The 21,919-nt window shown below is 40.5% G+C and overlaps 3 protein-coding genes across 5 annotated transcripts; 1 reads left to right on the top strand and 2 right to left on the bottom strand.

The window, feature by feature from the left end:
- The first annotated feature begins 4,053 nt into the window (after positions 1–4,053).
- Positions 4,054–6,699, top strand: LOC112291203 (putative plastid-lipid-associated protein 11, chloroplastic). 3 transcript variants are annotated; one of them, XM_024538320.3, is made up of 5 exons: positions 4,054–4,493; positions 5,050–5,631; positions 5,816–5,928; positions 6,029–6,094; positions 6,203–6,699. In XM_024538320.3, exons 2-5 carry the CDS (start codon positions 5,260–5,262, stop codon positions 6,306–6,308), a joined length of 657 nt encoding a protein of 218 aa, XP_024394088.1. In that variant the 5' UTR covers positions 4,054–4,493; positions 5,050–5,259; the 3' UTR covers positions 6,309–6,699. The 3 variants fall into 3 exon arrangements, with proteins under 3 accessions (XP_024394088.1, XP_024394089.1, XP_090111795.1); XM_024538321.3 differs by lacking the exon at positions 4,054–4,493 and adding an exon at positions 4,957–5,049 and having other exon boundaries at positions 5,187–5,631; XM_090255669.1 differs by lacking the exon at positions 4,054–4,493 and adding an exon at positions 4,974–5,049 and having other exon boundaries at positions 5,181–5,631.
- A 680-nt stretch (positions 6,700–7,379) lies between these two features.
- LOC112291202 (uncharacterized) lies at positions 7,380–12,459 on the bottom strand. The gene is made up of 6 exons (XM_024538319.3): positions 10,957–12,459; positions 10,138–10,468; positions 9,770–9,952; positions 8,447–9,054; positions 8,088–8,290; positions 7,380–7,736 (listed from the first exon to the last, which is right to left on the bottom strand). The coding sequence occupies exons 1-5, from the start codon at positions 11,194–11,196 to the stop codon at positions 8,123–8,125; spliced, it is 1,530 nt and encodes a 509-aa protein (XP_024394087.1). The 5' UTR covers positions 11,197–12,459; the 3' UTR covers positions 7,380–7,736; positions 8,088–8,122.
- A 6,924-nt stretch (positions 12,460–19,383) lies between these two features.
- LOC112291056 (uncharacterized) lies at positions 19,384–21,681 on the bottom strand. The gene is made up of 4 exons (XM_024538002.3): positions 21,498–21,681; positions 20,511–20,630; positions 20,233–20,335; positions 19,384–20,112 (listed from the first exon to the last, which is right to left on the bottom strand). The coding sequence occupies exons 1-4, from the start codon at positions 21,590–21,592 to the stop codon at positions 19,876–19,878; spliced, it is 555 nt and encodes a 184-aa protein (XP_024393770.1). The 5' UTR covers positions 21,593–21,681; the 3' UTR covers positions 19,384–19,875.
- Between the last annotated feature and the right edge of the window lie 238 nt (positions 21,682–21,919).

Raw genomic sequence — 21,919 nt, forward strand, 5'->3', positions numbered from 1 at the left:
TTCAAAACACTTTGATGCAAATTCTTTTGTATTATCCATACCCAATGTTTTTATAGGATAATCAAAAAAATGTACCCAAAAGCAAATAAGCATAGATATAAGATTGGCAAATACCATGTTTCGAGTTGATAATAATGAAACATGTGATTGTTTATCTGATGCATCAACAAGGACCAAAAAATAACAAAATAGTCTTGATATTGGATTAATAGGACCACAAATATCACCATGCAATCTTTCAAACATTGGTGGTAATTCTTGTGGAAGTTTTCAAATTAAAGGCCGAGTAATCATTTTACCTTGCACGCATGCACGACATAATTCCATAGAGTCTATATTTGCAGGTTTTAAATTGTACCCAGTTATACATGGAATGATCTTTCTAAATAATGTGGATCTTAGATGTCCCAATCGTCTATGCCAGAGAGAAACACGACTCTCTGAGATAGATGATGCAAAATTAAATATAATGGGAGGCCGAATCACAATTTGGTATAAACCATTTTTTGTAGCAAAAGCTTTTTCAACAACTTTATGATTCTTCGTAAGAATCAAAACCTCTTTTCTATTTAAAGTGGCAGTCGAGAGGTGATAACAATTAATATGCACATCTCGATAGCTGATCAGACTCCAAGGTGCTGAGGGTGCAAACATCGCATGTTTACATTTTATGATGGAACCCATAGGTAATTTTACCATCATTGTGCCCTCTTGGAAACAAAATACATTTGCTCTAGCCATGGTCATCATATTTTTAGTTTTCCAAGTTGAAGATTTTTCAATAAAAAATCGTCTATCTCGCAAGATAGTATGTGTTGTTGCAGAATCAATGAGCGCATCATTTGATTTATCATTGAAGGTTCTATCATTCATATAAGCCTCTAAGACATCAACACCAATTGAATCCATGGATGCATCCATGGTATGAACTTCACGAGCCTCAGCTCGCAATTTCTTATTTTTTTGGAACATTTTAATAAAATGTTCTGAAGTACGGCACATATGTGCTAAATATCCAATCATTCCACACTTATGGCAAGAATGCATCTTTGATATTTGTTTTCTACTCTAATTAATAGTAGAACATTTATTCTTTCCATATGGATAGAAATAGTCTTGACTATGACTACCTTGATACTTATGAGCACGTTTTCCATGTTTATATAATTTCTTCTTAGACTTTGAAATATTAAGTGCATGAGATTTTGGAACTATGTTACTAATAGGACGAGCTTCCGCATTGCACAAGAGTAGCTCATTTTGCTTCTCCGCAAGAAGTAGATAGGACATGAGATCAGAATGACTCTAAAATTTCATATTCTTGTATTGTTGTGCAAGCATAGCAGATACATGAGGAAATGTAGAGAGAGTTTTCTCAATCATTTCTTCTTCAAAAATGCTTTGTTCATATAATCGTAATTGTGAGATAATACTATACATTTCACTATTGAAAGCATTTAAATTTAGAAAATCCAAGACACGTAAATGTGTCCAATTATGACGTGCACGTGGAAGAAAAATGGTCTTTTGATGATCAAACCTAGATTTAAGATTCTTCCAAAGTTTTGCAGGATCTTCCATTTCTAAATATTGATGTTATAATGCAGGTACAAGATGATGACGAAGGAGAAGAAGTGCTTTCCAACGAATAGCAAGAGGTATAGAAATACTTATTGTAGGAGATTCTTCAAACATAATAGCATCCGAGAGTTGTTCTGCAAATAAATTTACTTTTATCATTTTTACCCATAATAGATAATTATTTCCATGCACAGTCAATGGTAGAAATAAAAGAGCTTGAAAATATTGGGATGCACTAGTAATAGTTGAAACCATAGTAGAAGCACTTGAAGATGTTGAAGCACTCATTATAAAAAAATCTATAAAGAAAATACAAGATCAAGTAGAAAAGTTGAGTAAAACGTACCTTAAAATATAAAGTCAAATAAAATGATAAACTTGAACTTAAAAATATATATATATATATATATATATATATATATATATATATATTATTTTTATTTTTTTAAAGAGGTTGTAGATTAAGACAACAGAAGAGCAATAAGATGGTGGTAGCAGGCAGTGGTAGGGCAGTAGCAATATCACAGTAGGGTGGTAGCGGCGGACAATGGCAGGCGCGGGGCGCAGCAGGGAGCAAGCTGGGGTGGAATTGGACTAGATCAAGTATTCTAAGCAAGCAGGGCAGAGAGTGGAATAAGTACTCTAAGCAAGCAGCTAATGTGTGAAGGGCTAGTAAGAAGAACAAGATTATGAGGTAGACACTGAGCAAGGGTAGCAACAGGTTTGAAGAGTCTAAGACTAGAGCAAAAAAATTGTGATAGTGTGTAGAAGAGAGTCATGCTGATAACGTGTTGAGAATGTTTAGAAAGACACAAGAGTAATAGTAAGTCATACACACATACAAGAGTAGTAGTAAGTTATACACACACAAGAAGGTTTCTAAGGAGAGAGAGCTTCACACATAAAAATCTGTTGATCTGGTTGTGTCTCGTATACAAGAAGAGAAAAAGGGGAGAGGATAAACAATACTTCTCCACTAGACTCTAAATACTGTTGCTATAGTATTTTCTGTATTCTACAATAAATATTACAGAGAGAGCCGGCTATATTTAATGATCTCAACAATTTCCATGGCTATTTGCTCCAGTTCAGCAATTCGAACTTCAGTAGCTAATAGTGTTGTATAGTAGTAAGCCTGCTGCATAAAATCATAGCACAAGGTCCCAGCTTCTTGCCAGAGCATGGTCTGACCATCTGAAATCCTTCTTTGTTAACTTTTTTATTTTTCGCTTAACCTCTTTTCCCGGAGAATGGCTGTGTGCTTTTCCCTTCGGTCAGTATTGCTTGGTAAAAAACTCCCACAAGAAGTCGAAGCTAGAATGCTGCAAATGACCAAAATTAAAGCGTTGAAATTACTATCTTAAGAGTACTCAGCATCTAGGGTTTATCAAACGTATATTCTAGTTCGATTTTTGTATCCCAGCGTTTTTTGTTGCTAATGTTGGAGAGAACGATGGGAGACGAATGTGAGAGTGATGAGGATGTTGGATGGATTCGTGAGGACGGACTTGTAGAAGCCGCGGAGAGGGGATAAGTGACGGACCGTAGTTTGTTCGAAGGACATGGAAGACATCACGAGTCCAGTAACGAATTTAGTGAAGAACATGGACGCCGATCCCTACCTGAAGCTGTTATATGTGAGAGAAAGTGTAACCACAAGAACTGTGCGGAAGTGGCGGCTGCTGAATCACTTGGCAACGGGGTGTACAAACGTCATGAGAAGAAATAGGATAGGATGGAAGAACATAGCCACGACTCAGATGTGAAGTAGACGAATAGCCAGCATCTCCTGCATTCTGGGTCCCAAACGTCGAATTAAGGGTGGAAGTGAGCGTCGATCGTAAGATAAAGTTTGTATATATAACGCAGTGCAGCCCGCAGATCTATTGTTGTGACTCACAGAAGAACACTTGGTCTTTGAAAAATTTGTAACGCTGATCGGAGAGTTTGTCAGTATGTAAAACCAAGTTGCACAAACTTTGATGATGATAATGCCATAAATTTTATTTTGGCATAAATTTTATCTGAAATTAGTACGCTCGCTATTTATTCGTTTATCGAGAACTCAGGTTATCAATTATCAATTGGCCCTCGGTTAGAAGTCACGCCAAAACTTCCCTAGTTGGAAGAATTTTCATTTGGACTAGGTACTTTCCCTAGTCTTCTATCTGATGGGTGTCGAGATGACTAGCAAGTTGACAGAAGTGAGTAAGATTGCGAAATGGTTACTAGATAAACCTGGCTTGGTAGCTTTCAAATTCACTAGAAGAACAAGTGTGGATGCTGGAGAAGGACTAGAAGACCATGGTGCGCTAGATGATATGATTTTTTATATTTACTTTTTACAGCGTCTGGAGCAGAAGGATCGGCGCGAAAACGATCGGTCACACAAAGTTCGGGGATGAAATCGTCTCTAAATCGACAGATATGAGCTGTTGGTCATGACCAAACACTGGGCTTCTACTAGTCATTTCAGCAGCATTTTCAGAGTTCTCTCATCTTTAGGATGTTTCTTTTTCAGTGATGCGCTGCTGATTCGCTCGGACGCATGACGAGATACCCTCTACAGAGCAACCGTTTTTGTCACTCCGTATTGATACCAGCTGACCTGATACTGGAGTACCATGGTGAATATGTTCGAAGCTGCGTGAGCAGGAGAATGGTTTGAGGGGGATTCTTCAGCGTTTCGAAAGTTTCATTGAATTTGGATTGCACCCTGCGTTGCTGGGAGATCATGTACATCACTAAATGGATTGAATACCCAAGGAGAGAAATCTGAAGCTGGACTCCGATAAAGCTGAAAGGCTTCAGTACAGAAATCTGATGCTGGAACCCTTTGTAATCCCAGTGAATTTTTCTTTCCCGGAGTTTTCATGTGTATTGGAAATTGACTGCCGAGAGTTCAGTGGCAGGTATATGAGTACTCATTCGTTTGAAGAACAACGCCTTAAGACTTCTGATTAGAGATTAGCAGTGCCATGTCATACTTGTGCTGCATCCTTTGTAGGAGATACACCTTTTTTACAAAGAGTAGCTGGGCGTATTGAATTTTATCGGTGAATTAGTTAGTTCTGATGAATTCGTTATCTATGAAGAGGTCTGCGTATTGTATTAAGATTTCGAGACCACTTCCCTTTCTGTACACGCTTCACTTTTCTGTATGACATGTTTGATTGAACATTTGGGCTACTGTTATGAAATTTTGTTGCATAGTTCTCAAAATTCTGGTTGTTACGGATGGGAACATTTGTAGCTTCTGCTTGACATCTGTAGCGAGGACACTTTTCCCTTTTTATTTACGTTTACATCCTGTAACTTGAAGTCGACGATGATGGTGGTAATGTAGGTCACTCACGATAGATCTAGTCGATGAACGCACTTGTGAACCAATTCTCTTAGCCTTGTAATGTGAATGTTCATTACACGAGTGGCTTTGGATGACGAGGACGCTTGAATGACTTTGTGCAGGTCCCGAAATGCCAGTCCATCTTCGTCTCGACTTTACATTGCTCCCCAACACAAGATTATTGGAAATCTTTTTGATTGCATGTTCGTATTTTTTCATATGTACCACTAATCATTTTTTTCGTTGCTGAAAGATCCAGGTTGAGTATAATCGAAGGAGTGACACGGTGACGTTTTGGCGGTGCGTCGGAGTTTGAGTACCTGCGGTAGGCTATGGCGCTTGCTACTTCCTGCGCCCTGGCAACGATTTCTCCTGGTTCTCTTGTCCTGCGCTTACCTGCAAAGGCGCGCGCCACTCATGTCTGCCGGGCTTCTTCGAAAACGGAGACCAGGCTTGCCCGGGACGACTTACTGGGTCTGATAGCGAACGAAGAGCGCGGAGTGAAGACTCAGAAAAACAGCAATCAGAGGGAACAGATTATCAAGGCAATCGAGGCACTAGGAGTTCTGGGCAGCGAGCAGACCACCACGAACGATAGCTTGTCAGCTACTTGGCGGATGCTATGGACCACCGAGAAGGAGCAGTTATTTATTATTGAGAAAATGGCGCCCTTTTTTGGAACTCAAGCAGGAGACATTTTGCAGGTTAGCCAACGCTCGCAACCCCGCACATCCATACCAGATATGTTGTTTTCTTTTAGATGTGGAGCGGTATTAGCGAACTCGTTGAATCCAGAATATGAGAAATGTCCTTGGCAATTCAACTTTTCTGACTCTAGCTGGACTTGGTGAAGCTGAGGAAGGAAGAGTGGGTGGCATGCATACGCAGGTAATCGATGTGTCGAGGGGAACCTTAAACAATGTGATCACATTTCCACCCTCGGGCTCGTTTGTGGTGGACTCAACTATTGAAGTGGTGGACAAGCAGCGTGTGGATTTCAGGTGCAGCCCACCTTACTAAGTGGAACGGAGCACCATGCCGGGGAAAATTCATACAAGGAGAGAGACGAAGTCTAACTTGATGAATGTAAAAATGTGGCAGGTTCATAGGTGCTGCGCTGTTTGTAAATGGGCGCAGAATAGCAGTGCCTCCCTTCGGTCAAGGCTGGTGAGATTGCGTACCTTGCGATCAAGTTCAAATGGGTGATGTGGTGAAAGGTGAGGGTTAAACCAGGGTGGGTTGCTGAGGGGTGGGGCAATATTGCTTCGTGTGCAGGTTTGAGTCAATCTATCTGGATGACGACATTCGCGTGGCTAAGGACATTCGCGGAGATTATCTAGTGGTCGACCGTGCACCTTACACATGGACTCCACCTGCTTGATGCGCTTCCTCACCGCCTTCCTTCAGTGTGAGTGCGTTGGCTTTGCTTACATTTTCAAAGCCCCTACTCTCACCACTCGTTGATTGCAGTCCCAGATTCTTGCTCAAAGATGAGCATCCATGGATGTAGAACCTCTTTTACATTTTGATTCAGCCAGTTATTTGCTTGGCACCTGCAGCCTCGTAATTTCAACTTGGCAGTTGTTGATATCTGGTGTTCATGTTCACGTGAGGTATTGATGCTGGGCAGAAGTTCAACCCTAGGTAAATGAAGAGGGGCTCCATCATGTTCAGAAGGTGTTGACAAGTATCAAATCACCTACTGTAGAAGGTGCCGAATTGTATGCTACCAACGTTTTAAATAGTGGTTACCATGGAACACATGTTTGCAATTTGTCGGTTATAATAAAATTCGAAGAGAAGAATCCCTGGGGCTGCCCCAATTTCCCGGAATTGGAGAAAAAAGATCTGAGGCAGGATGAACAAAGTTCCCCATATTCTCTCCAGTGCGCATTAATGCATGTCACAGGTAAATTCCGAACGAGATTTAGACCTTATTCGGATTATTTGACCTAACACCTACTGGTAATGGATGCAAAATATGTGTGCGAAGTGCACTAAATTACAACTATCGCTAGAAACTTTTCAAAGAATGTCCATATCGGAACATGCTCTAGAGCTTCCGAGACCTGTCCTTGACAGTATTAGAGAAGATATTTTTACACATCGCGCGTAAATTTTTGTCTACTAAAATCCCAAGTAACAACCGCGGCTCAAGTCTTGTTAGTGCGCAAATGTCCACTCCACTAGAACATGAGATTGCAGTGAAACAAACTCTAAAATCTGTGACGATGTACTTCAACAAATCAAATGCACACGAAACAGTTCAAGGTGTTAGTGAAACTAGGTGTCATCTGTTTCTACAATACTGCGGAACAATCTCAGCATTCAGAAGCTCAAACAGCGACCACATTCTACCAGGCCGGCAGAAGTGTCGGGAATAAACGTTTAAGTTCTGCTGATGTTGCAGTCAACGTGTTGATAAATCTAGAGACTACGATGAGAAACTTCATAAATCAGAAATGGTTAGAAGGTATATTATCTCAGTGCTCGCCAACAAAATTTGGTCGGCCACTTGAAGAAAAAGCCGCATTTGACTATAACTACATATAGATTGAACCGCGCCCTTTTTACCTTGAGAAAGTAGGGCAACGACAAGAATGAACTCTTTACAACTGCAAGACACACAACCTACAAATATATACCAATGGCTAGGCGTCGAGGCTCACGATGAAGTTTACACAACTGTGGTTCCGCAATGAACAAGCAGCGTACACTGGAAACAAACAATGTGAAAGGCTTTACTGTTCTCATTGCGGAAAACAAGCATGGATGATATCGTGTATTGCACATGAGTGATTTTCTGGGCCTGATAAAAATGCAAAGCACACAGTTAGCTAGCCTGTGCATTGCCAACAAAAGGGCACAAAAAAGCTTATGCAATAAAATAAGTGCAGAATTACTACTCTTCGATACAAAAAAAAATCCATGGCATCCAAATTGCTTCATGTTTTAACAACTTCATGTTTTAACAACTTTTCAAGTCCAATGTGCGCTGCCGTGAGAGTTAATGTGGTGCATTGGCACAACAGATCTTAGAGCTAACAAATGGTTTTTAATATCCAAACCTATGACTGCACCCGTTCCACTAAGAAAACCTCACTAAAAACACAAGCCCCGTGATAAATTCCGAACCGTAAAGAAGAAAGCTTGCACCTACCTGAAATGAGATGAAATTTTACACCTAATAAGTTTTCAAGCTCTGATTAGGAGATCGTTTTTCTTCTTGACCTTGTAAGGCGAGCCTTGGGTCTTTTTCTTCCTGAAAACCGACGACAGTCGTCCAAAACCCGTCTTCTTAATAGTCTCCTTCTCATCCTTAGCTTCTTGCGATACCAAATCAGCCATAAACTGAAACACGGCCTGCAGTTCAGGACCTTGGTTATCATTAATTCAGGGTAGAACTTGAAATTGCATGACATTTCCCATTTTAAACAAACTGAAAAAAGAGACTCTGAAGTACAACTTCAATTAGGATCTCATTGGACCAGGTTAGAGCAAAGAAGTTGAGAAATATACCTCCTTTCCTCTCTGAACGACATCCAAGGGCGGAATCACCCATGGATTCTGATCCATTTCAAGCTTCTCAAGGCCAGTAAGCATGGCAAAAGATGGTGGTAACAATGAAATATGATTATTGCTAATATTCAGTTCCCGTAAACTCTGCATTTGACCAATAGCTCCAGGAAGCTCCTTCAGTTCGACGAAATTAGATGAGACATCTAGTTTTATCAAATTCGGAAGGTAACAAACACTTTCAGGGACCCTCTCCAATCGATTGAATTTCACATCCAACTCCACCAAATTCGTAAGTGATCTGAGTGTCGTCGGCAAACGGTGGACATGATTCATGTAGAGCCTTAACTTCTGAAGAGAGACCAGGTTGCCTGTTGCTTCAGGCAGCACCTTTAGCTCATTGAAATCACATAGTAGTTCCACGAGTTGTGTACAGAGGCCAATTGTCATTGGCAGTTCCTCAATTTTATTCATTTGTATATCCAGATGTCTCAAACTTGTGAGGCATCCGATGGTTTCTGGCAATGTCTTCAACGCATTTTTTGAGACATTCAAATATTGCAGGTTGCTCAACTCGCCAATGGACTCGGGCAATGCTGTCAAACGATTTCCTGCACAAAAAACCAAGATTAGCCATTTAAATACAAAGCAATATGCAGACCGAACGCAATTTACAAATCCCAAGTGAGATCGCCGATTACAATGATCACATATTTACGGATCATTTAGAAAAGTCACTGTTGCTAATGTGAACGTGACTTCTGCCTTAGACCAAGAGTTAGCGAAGAGGTGATTGAAAGGAAGTAGAGCACAGATTATAGACATAAAATGAGAAACTCTATACCTGTAATAATCTACTTCGCTTTACAACCTTTATAATTAAAATGGGTATTTAAACACCTGTGAAGCTTACATTGAGATTTATTACAGATTCAGCTAATCATTATGACAACTGACCCATCAAAGGTCTACATTGTGGTAGCCATCAAACAGGAATTGAAGTCGGGCTCACATGACAACTAACTATTTTGAACCCTGCTTTCGTGCGCTCCAAGTTATTACAAGCATTGACCCCAGGTAATAAATTGTGATGTATTATGATTTCTCAGCCCACAAAACAGCAACAAAACAGCTGTGAATCGAAAAGAATATTCAGACTTTAGTTAATAAAATACAAGGCATACAGTACAAGACTCTCTCAAGATTTCCCGAAACATCTATCGTCTTCAGTTCAGATTCGCAAAGCTTTCCTAAAAGACATTCAGTTGGACTGAATTTCTACGTTTCGACCGCAAGACCTGCACAGAAATTCGATGATTAGAGTACCTGATAGGTCAAGTGAGGTTAAGTGCGTCAGGTTCCCTATTAATTCGGGAATCCACTCAACTCCCATGTCATTGAGCTTCAATTCTTTCAAACTATGGATTTTAGCGTTGTTGATGGCGGATAACACTTTCGGAGAATAATGCTTAGCCCCGTCCTCGCCATTGTCCTGGTCTGGCTGTGAACCTGGTATCACACAAAAACGGGTTTTAAGATTGAGAATTTATACCACAGAGTATGTACACGGCCTACACCTCACATGGAGGTATAATTTCTGAATTATACCCTCAAGACCAAGTAAAGGCTTCATACATTCGTCGACCCTCCACTGTCAAGAACCATCCAGATTAGAGGTCAAAACGATGCAAGACCTGGATAAGGTGCTACAGGAGTAGATATTCGAGAACTGTTGATTGTCGACTTTTTGAATGAGCGCTCCCCCGAGTTTCCAGCAGACAAATTCCTGGACAGTGGCCCCGAATAACTGTTGTCTTCGGAAAGAGAAGGCAGACTTGAATGCTTTGAAGAGTCCGTTGCTGATAACACAGGCTGCTTGTAATCATAAGCGGAACCTTCGTGCACTGCATTGTTATGTAAAGGATGTATTACAGCATTTTGTACTTTCGCAATAAGGGCATCGTATTTCTGATGCCGTTCCTCTAACTCTATAATGGACACTGCCATGCGCTTCTCTTCGTCGGCCTGCATGTAAGGTTCATGTCTGTATAAGCCTTGACAAATGCAGTCCTAATTATTGCCTTAAGGATTAAGTAGACACCACAGACGATGACTGTTGGTTTGAACCAAACGTACATGTTATCATCAAGACTGCTCCCTTATCAAGCACAAAACCTGAGGTTATGATCAACCTGAGCTTTAACACACTCGATCCTCATGGTAAATTAAAGAGTGTTTAAACGAAAGACAGACACTCTGTCTTCTGAACAGTAGTTCCAGTTGTATTCCGCAAAGTACATGACGCGAAGGAAAAACATTCATTATTCTAAGTCTTCATCACTCTCAGTCCGTTTCAGTTTGAAAATTTACCGAACAAAAATTCGGCAGCCTTTAAAGGTGAGCAAGGTCCCTGCTAATTTATGTATAGCAGGAAACCACAAAGAAGGTTAAAATTTCTTATTAATTAGCAACGAAGACTAGACCTAATCTCATGAACAAGTGATTGCACATACCTTAGCACGTATGATCTCCTCTCGCATCTCTAAGTAAGCGCGAAAGACATGGTAAGGAACTCCCGTAGGCGACGTCTGGTGAAAAAGATCCTCCAGCCGGGAAGTCAAAGTAGATTCTACTCTATCGATGGTCTGCGTAGCATATTTCAGCTCGTCCGGGGTAGGGCGTGGTGGCAATTTTGATTTTAATTTCGTCATCTCTGATAGCACATCCTCGATCGACTCCATGTTCTTCCCCATCTTGCACCAACATACCCCGAATCGCTCAAAGCTGCGAATCTAACGACTGAGGTAGCACTCCTTAGGGTGAAGAAAATTTCCACTCAAGAAGAGGGCGAAGTAATACTGGAACTTTCATCGTAAAAGCTGTAAAGGTCAAATTTCAAGCGTGCAACTCTCCAGGAGTAGGATGCACGCGTATGCTGTTGACTGTCGAGTTCTTATAAGAACACCACAGGATACTAACTGTTCTCACCGAGAAGCAACAGCAGTTCAGTGGGAGCGAACTAATTGCATAAGCTTGCAATGAACCGAGAGAGCAATGATATACCCTTAACATATCAGAAAATGTTAACAGCAACCACGCATCTGCGCAGTAATGTGGCAACACATCAGGCGACCAAATCACGCAGTGTAACCTGCGGAACAGTACTGTTCTTGACTGATGCCAGAAAACGAGCTTGGACAAAAAGAGCTACGAATAGCTGCTAAGAACAGAGTGATAAACAACAGAGCAGGTAACCAAACACTAGCACTTCCGGAATCAAATATGGGCAGGGGAAAGAAACGAATCCTAAGAGACACTCACTAATTTCGTACAACACAAGAATCGTTCGCAAATACTGTGAGGAAACCCTCTCGATTCAGCAGAGGAGAGCGATTCGAACTTTCAAACACCGCAACAGCACAGTGTGAATATGCAGTTTCCTCTCACACTCTCCCCCTCTAAATCCAATAATTCCAAATCTCCACAAACACTCGGAGCCAAAATTTCAACGTGGCGTACGGAAATCGATGTTACTGAGTTTGTGTCTATCCTCTTCTTTAAGGCAAACTACAATCTCTCTACCTCGACTCGCCTGATAGAACCAGACTATCGACTCGTCGCAATCACTCTAACCAGAAGCTACTTCAGAACACCTCCTAAACTTGCCAAAAACTCACCGGCACTACGAATCACGAAATGGCGATCAAAAGAACCATATCCCAGGCACGAATACCTCTGTCTCCCCGAAGTGAAGCCAAGGACACAGTTCACGAGGGACTACTACAAGAGACAGAACGAAAAGGATGACAAGGAATCTGCCTTCGAAGAAACAAGCAAAAGAAGAGACATGAAATGAGAAAAGATGTAGATGCAGCAGCGGGAAGAAGATGCGTTCGGACACCGCACTGACTGCTGCAGAGGAATGGCACGCTCAATCGGCACCATCATCACAATCTCTCGGAATCAATCGATCCTTCCTTCTCCCTTCACAGCCCTGACCTTCTCTCCCCCCTCCCCCCCTACAGCTCAACAGACGAGTCACTCGGCTCAGCAACATCACCCTCCCCCTGACCACGGTCTTAGAGACCGAATAGTTTGCAACATCGCGGCATGACAGCGATGGTTGCCCATGAGGTCCCGGTCACGGAAAGCCGCGCGTCTAACCCCACCATTGGGGTGAGCGGGATTATTCTGAGCCGTACGATCGAAGCTCGAAAAAGCTTGGACGTGTGCGGACAAGGGGCTGCGTGGTTCTGGAGGCTTCCGAAACGGGCCGAAAAGGATTGAGCTGGAACAGACCAAAGGAACGAGTTGCCAGCGTGGCACTGACAAATGCCGCGTCGGCAGAGTTCGATACAGGCTCAGTATAGAAAATGGTCCCTGGAGTAATTATAATAATCTAACCTGGCACTGGACGCTCATGCTTCTGAAAGGTCTTCCCCGCCCGCTGTGGGCGCCATGTTGGTGGCTCAGACCTCTCTTTGCACCGTCGAAGCCTGTTTCGATTGGGCCTGAAGCACATCCAGTCTGTCCGCTCCGACTATTTTTCCCTTTGCAATCTGTCCTCCCTCCCTCCTCCCTTCCGGCTTCCAACAATACCGTTCCCGAATTAATTGTAGGGCTTGTCATACGTGTCGGTTTTTCTTACAAGAGTCCCCCAGATCTGCGTGAGAATTTAACCTTTTCTTAGCATTGAAGCAGAGCTGATGTCATGTCTTCGTTCTTGTGCTCTTCCATTTTAACAATGACATTCCACCTCTCCAATCTCATTTTCCTCAAGGGTCCAAGTGACTGAATTCACAGCTTCGTCATGGAAAACGCTGCCGGATTTACGACCATCATCCTCACGCATTGTTTTCGTTCCCGGCCATGAGTTGCTCGCAGACGTTAAGCCTTCCTCATGGATCTTGTTTCACTGTGCATGTAAGAATCTGCAGAAAAACACTAGATGATAATACTGTAAAGTGTAAGCTCTCTGCTAGCACAATACCGCTTTTTATTAAACTGCTGCATTAAGTTACAAAAACTACTTACCTTTATGTGTACTAGTGTAAGATCTATTTATTCATTATACGACATACAATCAGTTAAAACCAACACGTTTTTTTTTGTTGCTGTCATTAAAAAGGCTTCAAAAATCACCAAACAGAATAGAAAACAATGTAGATTCTTCAAAAACCATCGCAGATTCACGTGTGTAAGTCCTATTACACATCAAGTAAAAGGCTCACATTTTCACATTTTGTACAGTTTTCTGAAATCAGAAGCAGGAACTCACACAAAAACGTCGCTATGAGAGAAAGATTCAATCTTAGAATGCAGAAAAAATAAGATAAGAGAAAATGAATGAATTGCAGCTGTGGTGACAACGGTTGGCTAGTGTCTCCAAGTGGCCATGGGATCACATTAAATCCTGTTTAAAAAATATAAACTCTTAGATTCCTTTGGTACTCAAAACCAAACCAAGATCAAACATTACATTTCTAAGCACAAACTAAAACAAAATGAAATAAATACCAGGTGAAATCAAACATACTTTTTCGTATGTTTATAAGCTCAATGCTTGTCATTAGATGTTATAAGATAACTTATGGTTTAAATTTTGAATTTCTATACATGTCACAAATATGTTTCTATATATACACAAATATATAGATAGATAGAGTATTGTTGCTGCCACCAAATTCTTTACTACTGCCACCACAATTTATTATTATTTTAACTATTATTTATTAAATTAAAATTTACTTTCTATATGATGTAAATAAAAAAAAACCTATTAAAAATATTAATACATTTTTCATTGTAATTTTAAAATCTAAAAGTACATATCATGTAATTGGTAAATTATGGTGATAGTAACAAAAACTATGATAGCATTAGCAATACCTCTATATTGTATTGTTGGCATTGCCATCTTTGACACGTCCATCCATTTCTTCTTTCATCCATGTTACATAGTTCCTTAATTCCCAAATTCCCTCATAATTATGTTCCCCAAGCTCCCTTCGTCACAGTCAATCACATGACTTCTTTGTCTCTGTGTGTTATACCCAATATATCTTATATGTAATAGATATACACCATCCATCTAAATATTTAGAATTTTAGCAGAAATTGTGTTTTTTACTTGTCAATGAGAATAGAATATTAACTTTCCATTTTAATTATCAATCACATCAAGTATGATTATTTAGATAGATATGTTTCCAATTAGAATTTCAGAAATGTCACCTACACTGATGTTCATCCACGCTGATATTTTATTGGAGCACTAATGATTATCCACGCTGATATTTTATTGGACATATCCAACATCTGATTTTTTTGATTTTAAACATCAAATGTTACAAAAATATGTGCAGCACATGCAAGAATATTATCGTCTGTGGCACCATTTTTAAATATAAACATTGATTTCATGTATTTTACTCAACATAATCTTTTAATATTTCCAATTAACAATTTAATGGTTGCATAGGATTTTTTTGCTTCAAAAAGCTTCAACTGTGACATCCATCATTTCACAGTATTATAGTATAATATAGTGTAATATAATGTGATGTAGTGTATTGTGGTGTGATATAGTGTGATGTGGTATATTGTAGTATATTACAGTGTAATACTACAAATACTGATACATAAAAAACTCACAGTGTTTTCCCTAAACCATCAAAAAATAATTACGAGGTTAACATTGCTCTATGAAAGTATGTTGAAATTAACTGTACATTATTTATTTATTTATTTATTTATTTTTCCGAAAGTCATGTTGATAATTTAGTTGACTCTATTACTTTATATCTTGGTGTTCATAACACATTTAAAAAAAGTAGTCCCCATACGAAAAAAGAAAAAGAAAAAAAGAAAAAAAGAAAAAGCTATGAGTAAACCTAAGAATAGGAACACATTAAGTTTTTACACGTCAAAAGCAGAAGCCTTGACAAAGAATCCAGGTTATGCTCTTGAAGTTTCTTTGATGGATTGTGAAATTCATCTGAATAGTTTCATTCAAAAGTTTAATAACTTTATCATTACTATAGACCAATCCCTTTACCTAGTACCTTTTAAACAAGAGGAAAGGAGAAAAAAATCTAAACTAAAATATTCTACCTTGAATGGCCAATTACAAAATAATGTACATCATTTCCAACATATGTGTTGACTTTTGTGCGTGCGTATATATATATATGTATTAATGGGAGACCGGCCTTTGTTGGATCAAAATGTACGCATTAATTAAGCTCTCTTACACAAATTAAATTATGTTGGATAGAGGAATATTAAACTTGTTCAATTGAACATAATGAGTACTGTGTATAGTAACACTTACACATATTCTTGTGCAATTGAGGTTAATCCACGGAGGAAAAGAATTAATTAATTAATTAATCAAATGTCCTGAGAAACAAACGCAATTACAACATATACATATAGCATCACTGAAATTTAATAATTGAATGTTTGGATGTAAACTTAATGATTTAAAAATAATAAATTGTATGTTAAGATCATTTATTTTTATTTTTTCATATTCACTAAGACTGAATGATCTCATCCAAATACATTGTTTTTTACATTATATTTTAAAACTTTCCGTGGTAATAATAACAACGATAATAGTAATAATAAGGATAACAACAATTTTCAGATGTATAAATCCGCTAAAAAAAAGTTTATAATTAAAAATAAATACCCCATTTTTTCAAAAATACAGTAATATAGATAACGTTGTTTGTTTGTATGATTACATTCAAAAAGATGTAGAAAGGTACTTTTCTTTAGTAGATATTCGAAATATTAAACAACTGTAAAATTAATGTATTACCAAAGTGCATAAATGGTTTTTTATTTTTTATTTTTATTTTATTTTAAACAACACATTCTCTTGAAAAAACCTCCACCTCAGAAGTTTTATAAATCATTCTACAAAAGGGGGAAACCACCCCCTCACCCCCTCACCCCTTAAGAACTCAACAAATCATGCAGTTGGAAAGTATGAAAGAGATGAGCCCAATCCACTTTGGGCTGGTAAAGCTGAGTCTGTTAAAAAGATGCCAAAAATGGACTGAGCATTTAAGGTGGTACTCATGGGACCCATAGCCACAGACACATTGCCTCAGTCTTGGTAGAGTTTCACTCTCAATTGAAGAAAAGCAACAAAGTGGGCTTGGCTTGAGATGGCCCTTTGAAATGCAACAACACTTCTCAGAATACAGCCATCCTGACTTTCCCATTGACCTTTTCTTGATACCCCCCTATATTGATCATGTTTGTGAAATCTGGAGAATGCCAAAGTATGTTTTGAAAATGTCATGGTAGAAGCAGCAAAGGGGGAAAGAGAGAAAGAGAAAGAAGAAAGAAAAGCAAAGAAAGAAGGGTGTTGTGAAATGGGGCCTCAAAGGAAGGAGTAGAAGTAGAGAGGTGTGGGGTGCATGTTAGGTTTGGAAAGCGGCTCCCAAGTGGCATGTAACCTTTGCTTGTGTTGTTCCCAAAGCTGCTGGCTGGTGACTCCATCACATGTGCTGTATGCCCATCTGGCCCATGCCTGGCTCCCATGCCATATCCAACAGCGTTCATTCAATGGATGGATGAATAACTTGGAACTCCTCTAGAGTGTTGGCCCCTTGTTTTACTGGAAGCAATGCATGGCAATCAGGAACTAGGGTTTTCTCCCCCATCCAGCAGTCACAAATATAGTGGAGTGCCAGCCAAGCTCAGCCATGTGATGTCATTTGGGGGGAGGGGGGATGAGACAGAAAAGTGTGAGGAGGCAGCTGTTTTCTTTTTTTAGAATTATCACATCAGGCTGGGGCAGGAGGAGGTTGAACCTCTTTTCCAACATCTTCCTCCAGTTTTGTGCAAAGGAATAAGGGGAGAATGCAATCCTTGTCACAGAGTTGCTGCTGTTTTTACTTTTCTTCCTTTGCCCTTCTCTTCCAGCTGCTGTACTTTGCATTTGAGGGGATGGAGAAAAGGCCATGGAGCTTTTCCTCCCTCCTTGTCACTGAACAGGATCAGAAAGGTCCATGGGACACAGGTGGGTGGGTGGTGGAAGGGCTCACTGATAATTCAATTTCATATATATAAAAAAAAAAAAAGCAAACAAAACAAAACATAACAAAACAAACAAGCAAACAAACAAACAAACAAATGTATATGTATGTGTGTATGTGTGTGTAATCTGCAGGATAGGGGGGGAGGAGATCTGCAGGAATACTTAGCAACTTTATCTCCAGGGGGGAAATGGCTATTATTTAAAACTATATGTTTCCTTTCCATTATATGCTGCCTTGGATTGCTATTTTAGTTGTGGTTATGATATTAACAAACTTTAAATAGAATTAATATCTCGGTGAGTAAATGCCACACCAGGAAAATAGTGAACCAGCAGCGAAAAATGAAGGGCGGAAGTTGAGCATTATGCGGAAAAAAACTAGAATAGAAATTGCGTTTAAGGGGAGGGTGATGGGTCTTTCTAGGGAGAGAAGAGGGAGTTCATTCATTGCTGGAGTCCTCCGCCCGCGTGGGCCATGATGCCACTGAGTGGGATTGAAAGCGCAGGAATCTCTCAGAGCATCGAAAATATCATCCACCCAGTCCCAACAGACACGCGCTGAAGCTCCCCAAGCCCACGGATCTTTCTCTGAGGTCGCCCGCTTCAATGCCGATAGCACTTTGTTGCGACGGAATTCCGATGTGAGAGCGCCTCCTGGGCTGAAAAATCCATTCCCTAGCACATCACCTCCATAGTTGGTATTGCTGATGTTGCGCCTCTGCTCCCACGACCTGTTAGGATTTTCTTTCTGAGATCTCTATTATTCTCAGAAATCCATTTGAAGGGCATCGCTGGAATGCGTAGCGAGGGCAATAAAGGCATCCCCAATGGGACACTCTAAAAGACCCGTTACAAACATTTGACGTGGACATTTGCCTCACTCGTGGCCCGCTCACGGCAAACAGAGTCAGGGGCTCTCCAGCTGAGGCACGCCACATTTGGCATGGTAGGGAAGAGACACGCCAAAATCCCATCCTCTAATCATCATTCATGTCCCTTCTTTAATAAATGTCCCCCAGGGCTGGACTCGCCATGGGGCAAGACTCATTGTCTCCTTGCCTATGTACAGTGTTGACCAGTGGGACGTTCGCCTCGGACAAGGTTAGGTTCCACTGTGGGAACCACCACCCTAGCCCGACAGAGCGTCCATTTACGGGGGCATGGGTGCAGATGCTCTCGCACAACAATCGTGAATTTAAACCAACAAGATGTGATTCGAGACAAGTAAGAAGGGAGATATAAACAAGTGCACTGAATTTCAAATAACAGATCACATGTCTAACCTATCTAAACTAATTCAACATGTGCAATATAAATAAACACACCCATCATTCAATATTGGTGGAGCTTCCCAATTGAAGATGAAGGACCCCCATCGTTTGATAATCCTGAGCACCATGTGGAAGCGTTTCAGACGACACCTCCTTACAGAGGCTCCATGAATTGGTGGGAAATGCAGTGTTTTGTGAAATAGCCCTAAGTTACAACAACCAGTAACCAAAAACATGTAACTGGCCATTCGTCATCATGAACCACACAATGAGTAAGGGGTTTCTAGTGTAAAGGTAAAGCAAAGTCTGAGCTCAAACCAACATAGTATAGATAAGCTTACAGAAGAAGCTGCAGAGTAGTAATCTGGTGTGGGTAACCAGTGACCACAAAGTTTTCATTCAACCTGAAGGAGCTATCCTCGCAGCATGAATTGTTCATTAATCTACTGACAGCTGGTCACCAGAGTACAACTTGTTTATCAACTATGTCTGAGGTTCGAATGGAGCCTGACAATCGAATGCAGCAGAAGCATCCAGCATAATTCATTAAAACCAAAACAAATACAGTTACGACTTCTTGGCAAAACTCCCAAGGTGGAGCAAGAACAATAAACAAGGTAACTCGTGCTTTGGGACATAAATTGGCACAAGTCCACAAAGCAATCCAATTCACATAATAGCAGAATTTTACATTTCAAAGCACACCATGTTCTATCTCTTTCAACTGCACTAGATTTGCGAAAAGTCGACTGTTACCACAACCTATCTGTGTTCAAGTTGCTATTATGCAGAGTCTACTGAGAAAGAGTAATTTTGGAATTCGTGAATGCGTTGAAATGGACTTAGCACTCTGTATAACAAGGACAACGCTATCCCTCAAGATAAAAAGAACTTTGAGACTGCACAGAACTTCAACAAAATCATTTGCTAATTGACTTGGTGATCTTCCAACCAAGAAATCTGCTCTTATTACCTTTTCGAGTATGTTCACTTCTCCACATTCAAAAGAATGGTCTAGAGCCTCAAGGTGTCTAAATGGGCTGATGTAAAGGACTTGGTGTAAAAAGAAAAAGATAGGAGAATGTTAGAATGGATGAATAGAGCTAAGAAAAGCTGCTGACCCTAGCCGGGCGTTCTGAGCCGGGTAGCTTTTCCCCAGCCTTTCTTCCCTGGCTGCCTATTGCTGCAAGACCCTGAGACAAATACTCCCACTCCTCTTCCTGAATCTCTTCGATCTTGCTTTTCTTCAAAGCTGGCGGTTCCCGTCCTTCCATGACAGCCCTGCGTCGCTCTGCCCTGAAAGCCTCCTCTGCTGCCTTTTCAGCTTCAGCAAACTCTACCTGTGAACAAGATGGTGGGTTTTAAGGTTAAATCATGTGCCTTGTGACCGGGAGGTGAAGCATTAGATGAAGATATACGAGAAATCATGGAATATAGAAATGAATTCCAGTTTAACGTACCTCAACCATGTCTCGAGCAATATCGCGCGGATGGCCCTGATTCATCAGCTCAAGTTGGCGCCATGCAAACTTGCGAGCAGGGGGAGGATCGAAACTGTTCAACCTGCACAAAAGTAAAACGTTGCATCATATTTTGCATTAAGATGGTGGAAATTAAGTACCACTAACACTGTGAGTGCTCTGCACACCAAATATCAAGCAAGGTCTGAAATCTTGTTTGACACAAGCATACTCGACACGTGGCCCCCGCAAACCAAAGATAAAGGCTAAAAACCTACTCAAACGGTATGAACTTCGCCTCAGGATGGCGCGCATAGTAAGACTCCACCAGCCTATCTTCAGGTAGCACAATTTTGGGTGCCTTCTTGCATCGGGTCTTCTTCGGCTCAGGTGGTATTCTGCAACATTGCACATAACCTAGAGATTAAATACATAGTTGTCCTTCGCAGCTAGTTTAAATGGAGCACCACAGTCAAGCTGAGAGCAGCAGAAACTAACAAATTCTACTCAATTGGCAATAGGAACGGATCCATTTAACTCTTTTTTCAGACGATGCAAGTCATCTACTTTTTCAGCTATCCGTAAAGGAACCCCTGGCAGAAATTTAGCTGGAAAAGTAGATGGCTTGACCCTTAAAATACGCAGTAAATATCATGACAATAAGATCCACTGAAGATTAACTTGAGAAATCCTACCTACAATACATATTGTACCCTCACGACAAACGAGCAAAAGAGCTGCTTGCTATTCTCACTCAGACCTTTGTTACTAAACCCTAAACTCCTCAACAACGAAAGAAATGTCAATTCTCTGACAATTGATGGCCCAAACACCAAAGCTGCAACACCCTAAACCGTGCAATCCGATATGAGAATATGAAGCAAACAAGTCCATAAACCCTAAACCCTTGTCAGTAAAAAAATAAAATTAAACAAACCTACTACATGATCACTAATTTACGACTCAATCTTTAGCAAAAATCGGATCAATGTAACCTTTTGCTATTCAACGACCTAGAGCCCTAACCCGTGCTCAAAGGCAAAAGTAGCCGCGGCCCAATGCCTAACATGGACAAACAGTTCCGGCAAAATTCTCACGCTACGTATGTGCACTCTGGAATGAGAGGAAAATAAAATTTAAAATAAAAACCAAAAATCCATAACAAAAAAAACTACAAAAAAAACGAAGGAAGCCTGGGCGCAGTGTTTTAAACTCTCGGCACATAAACCCTAATGGCATCGGTCAAGTTCGTCGTGGACGGGCACCTCATGACAGCATCGAACCAGCGAGGCCTGGCAATAATTCCGCCCTTCATCAGCTTCCGCGTCTTCGAGAGCAAGTCTCCCTTCATGAACGACATGGCGTCCCCTAGGATGGCAATGATCCTCACAACTTGCTGTGAACACCTCGCGCACTTCTTCCATCAACTGCTCTTCATCCTCTGCGGAAGAAATGCTCGTGACCACCCCAAACGAAACCTCCGCAAAAACCTAGAGACAGTGAGCCTGTTTCTGAGCCAAAGAATGAGAAATGTTCATCCTGGGTAGAGTAGCGTGTCAGCTCAATTGGTTGATAGAAATTGAAAACCTCCTCCCTGTATTTTTGTCTTACTTCATACCTAACTTCTTTTAAAAAATATGTTGTGGTTTGATATTTGCTAAAATCATTATTACTGTTAAATGTGATG

This window comes from Physcomitrium patens, chromosome 14, assembly GCF_059467195.1.
Source record: "Physcomitrium patens ecotype Gransden chromosome 14, ASM5946719v1, whole genome shotgun sequence".
In the NCBI taxonomy this organism is placed as follows: Eukaryota; Viridiplantae; Streptophyta; class Bryopsida; order Funariales; family Funariaceae; genus Physcomitrium; species Physcomitrium patens.

What these genes read in the sequence shown, in the direction of transcription:
- LOC112291203 (XM_024538320.3), top strand. Translation starts at nt 5,260, where the DNA reads ATGGCGCTTGCTACTTCCTGCGCCCTGGCAACGATTTCTCCTGGTTCT. An exon ending in AAGCAGGAGACATTTTGCAG is followed by an intron (nt 5,632 to 5,815) that starts GTTAGCCAACGC and finishes ATGCATACGCAG; the next exon opens with GTAATCGATGTGTCGAGGGG. An exon ending in AAGCAGCGTGTGGATTTCAG is followed by an intron (nt 5,929 to 6,028) that starts GTGCAGCCCACC and finishes AAAATGTGGCAG; the next exon opens with GTTCATAGGTGCTGCGCTGT.
- LOC112291056 (XM_024538002.3), bottom strand. Translation starts at nt 21,592, where the DNA reads ATGTCGTTCATGAAGGGAGACTTGCTCTCGAAGACGCGGAAGCTGATG. An exon ending in TGGTTCGATGCTGTCATGAG is followed by an intron (nt 20,631 to 21,497) that starts GTGCCCGTCCAC and finishes GCAATGTTGCAG; the next exon opens with AATACCACCTGAGCCGAAGA. An exon ending in GCGAAGTTCATACCGTTTGA is followed by an intron (nt 20,336 to 20,510) that starts GTAGGTTTTTAG and finishes ACTTTTGTGCAG; the next exon opens with GTTGAACAGTTTCGATCCTC.
- LOC112291202 (XM_024538319.3), bottom strand. Translation starts at nt 11,196, where the DNA reads ATGGGGAAGAACATGGAGTCGATCGAGGATGTGCTATCAGAGATGACG. An exon ending in AGGAGATCATACGTGCTAAG is followed by an intron (nt 10,469 to 10,956) that starts GTATGTGCAATC and finishes CCTTACATGCAG; the next exon opens with GCCGACGAAGAGAAGCGCAT. An exon ending in AACCTCACTTGACCTATCAG is followed by an intron (nt 9,055 to 9,769) that starts GTACTCTAATCA and finishes TTTTTTGTGCAG; the next exon opens with GAAATCGTTTGACAGCATTG.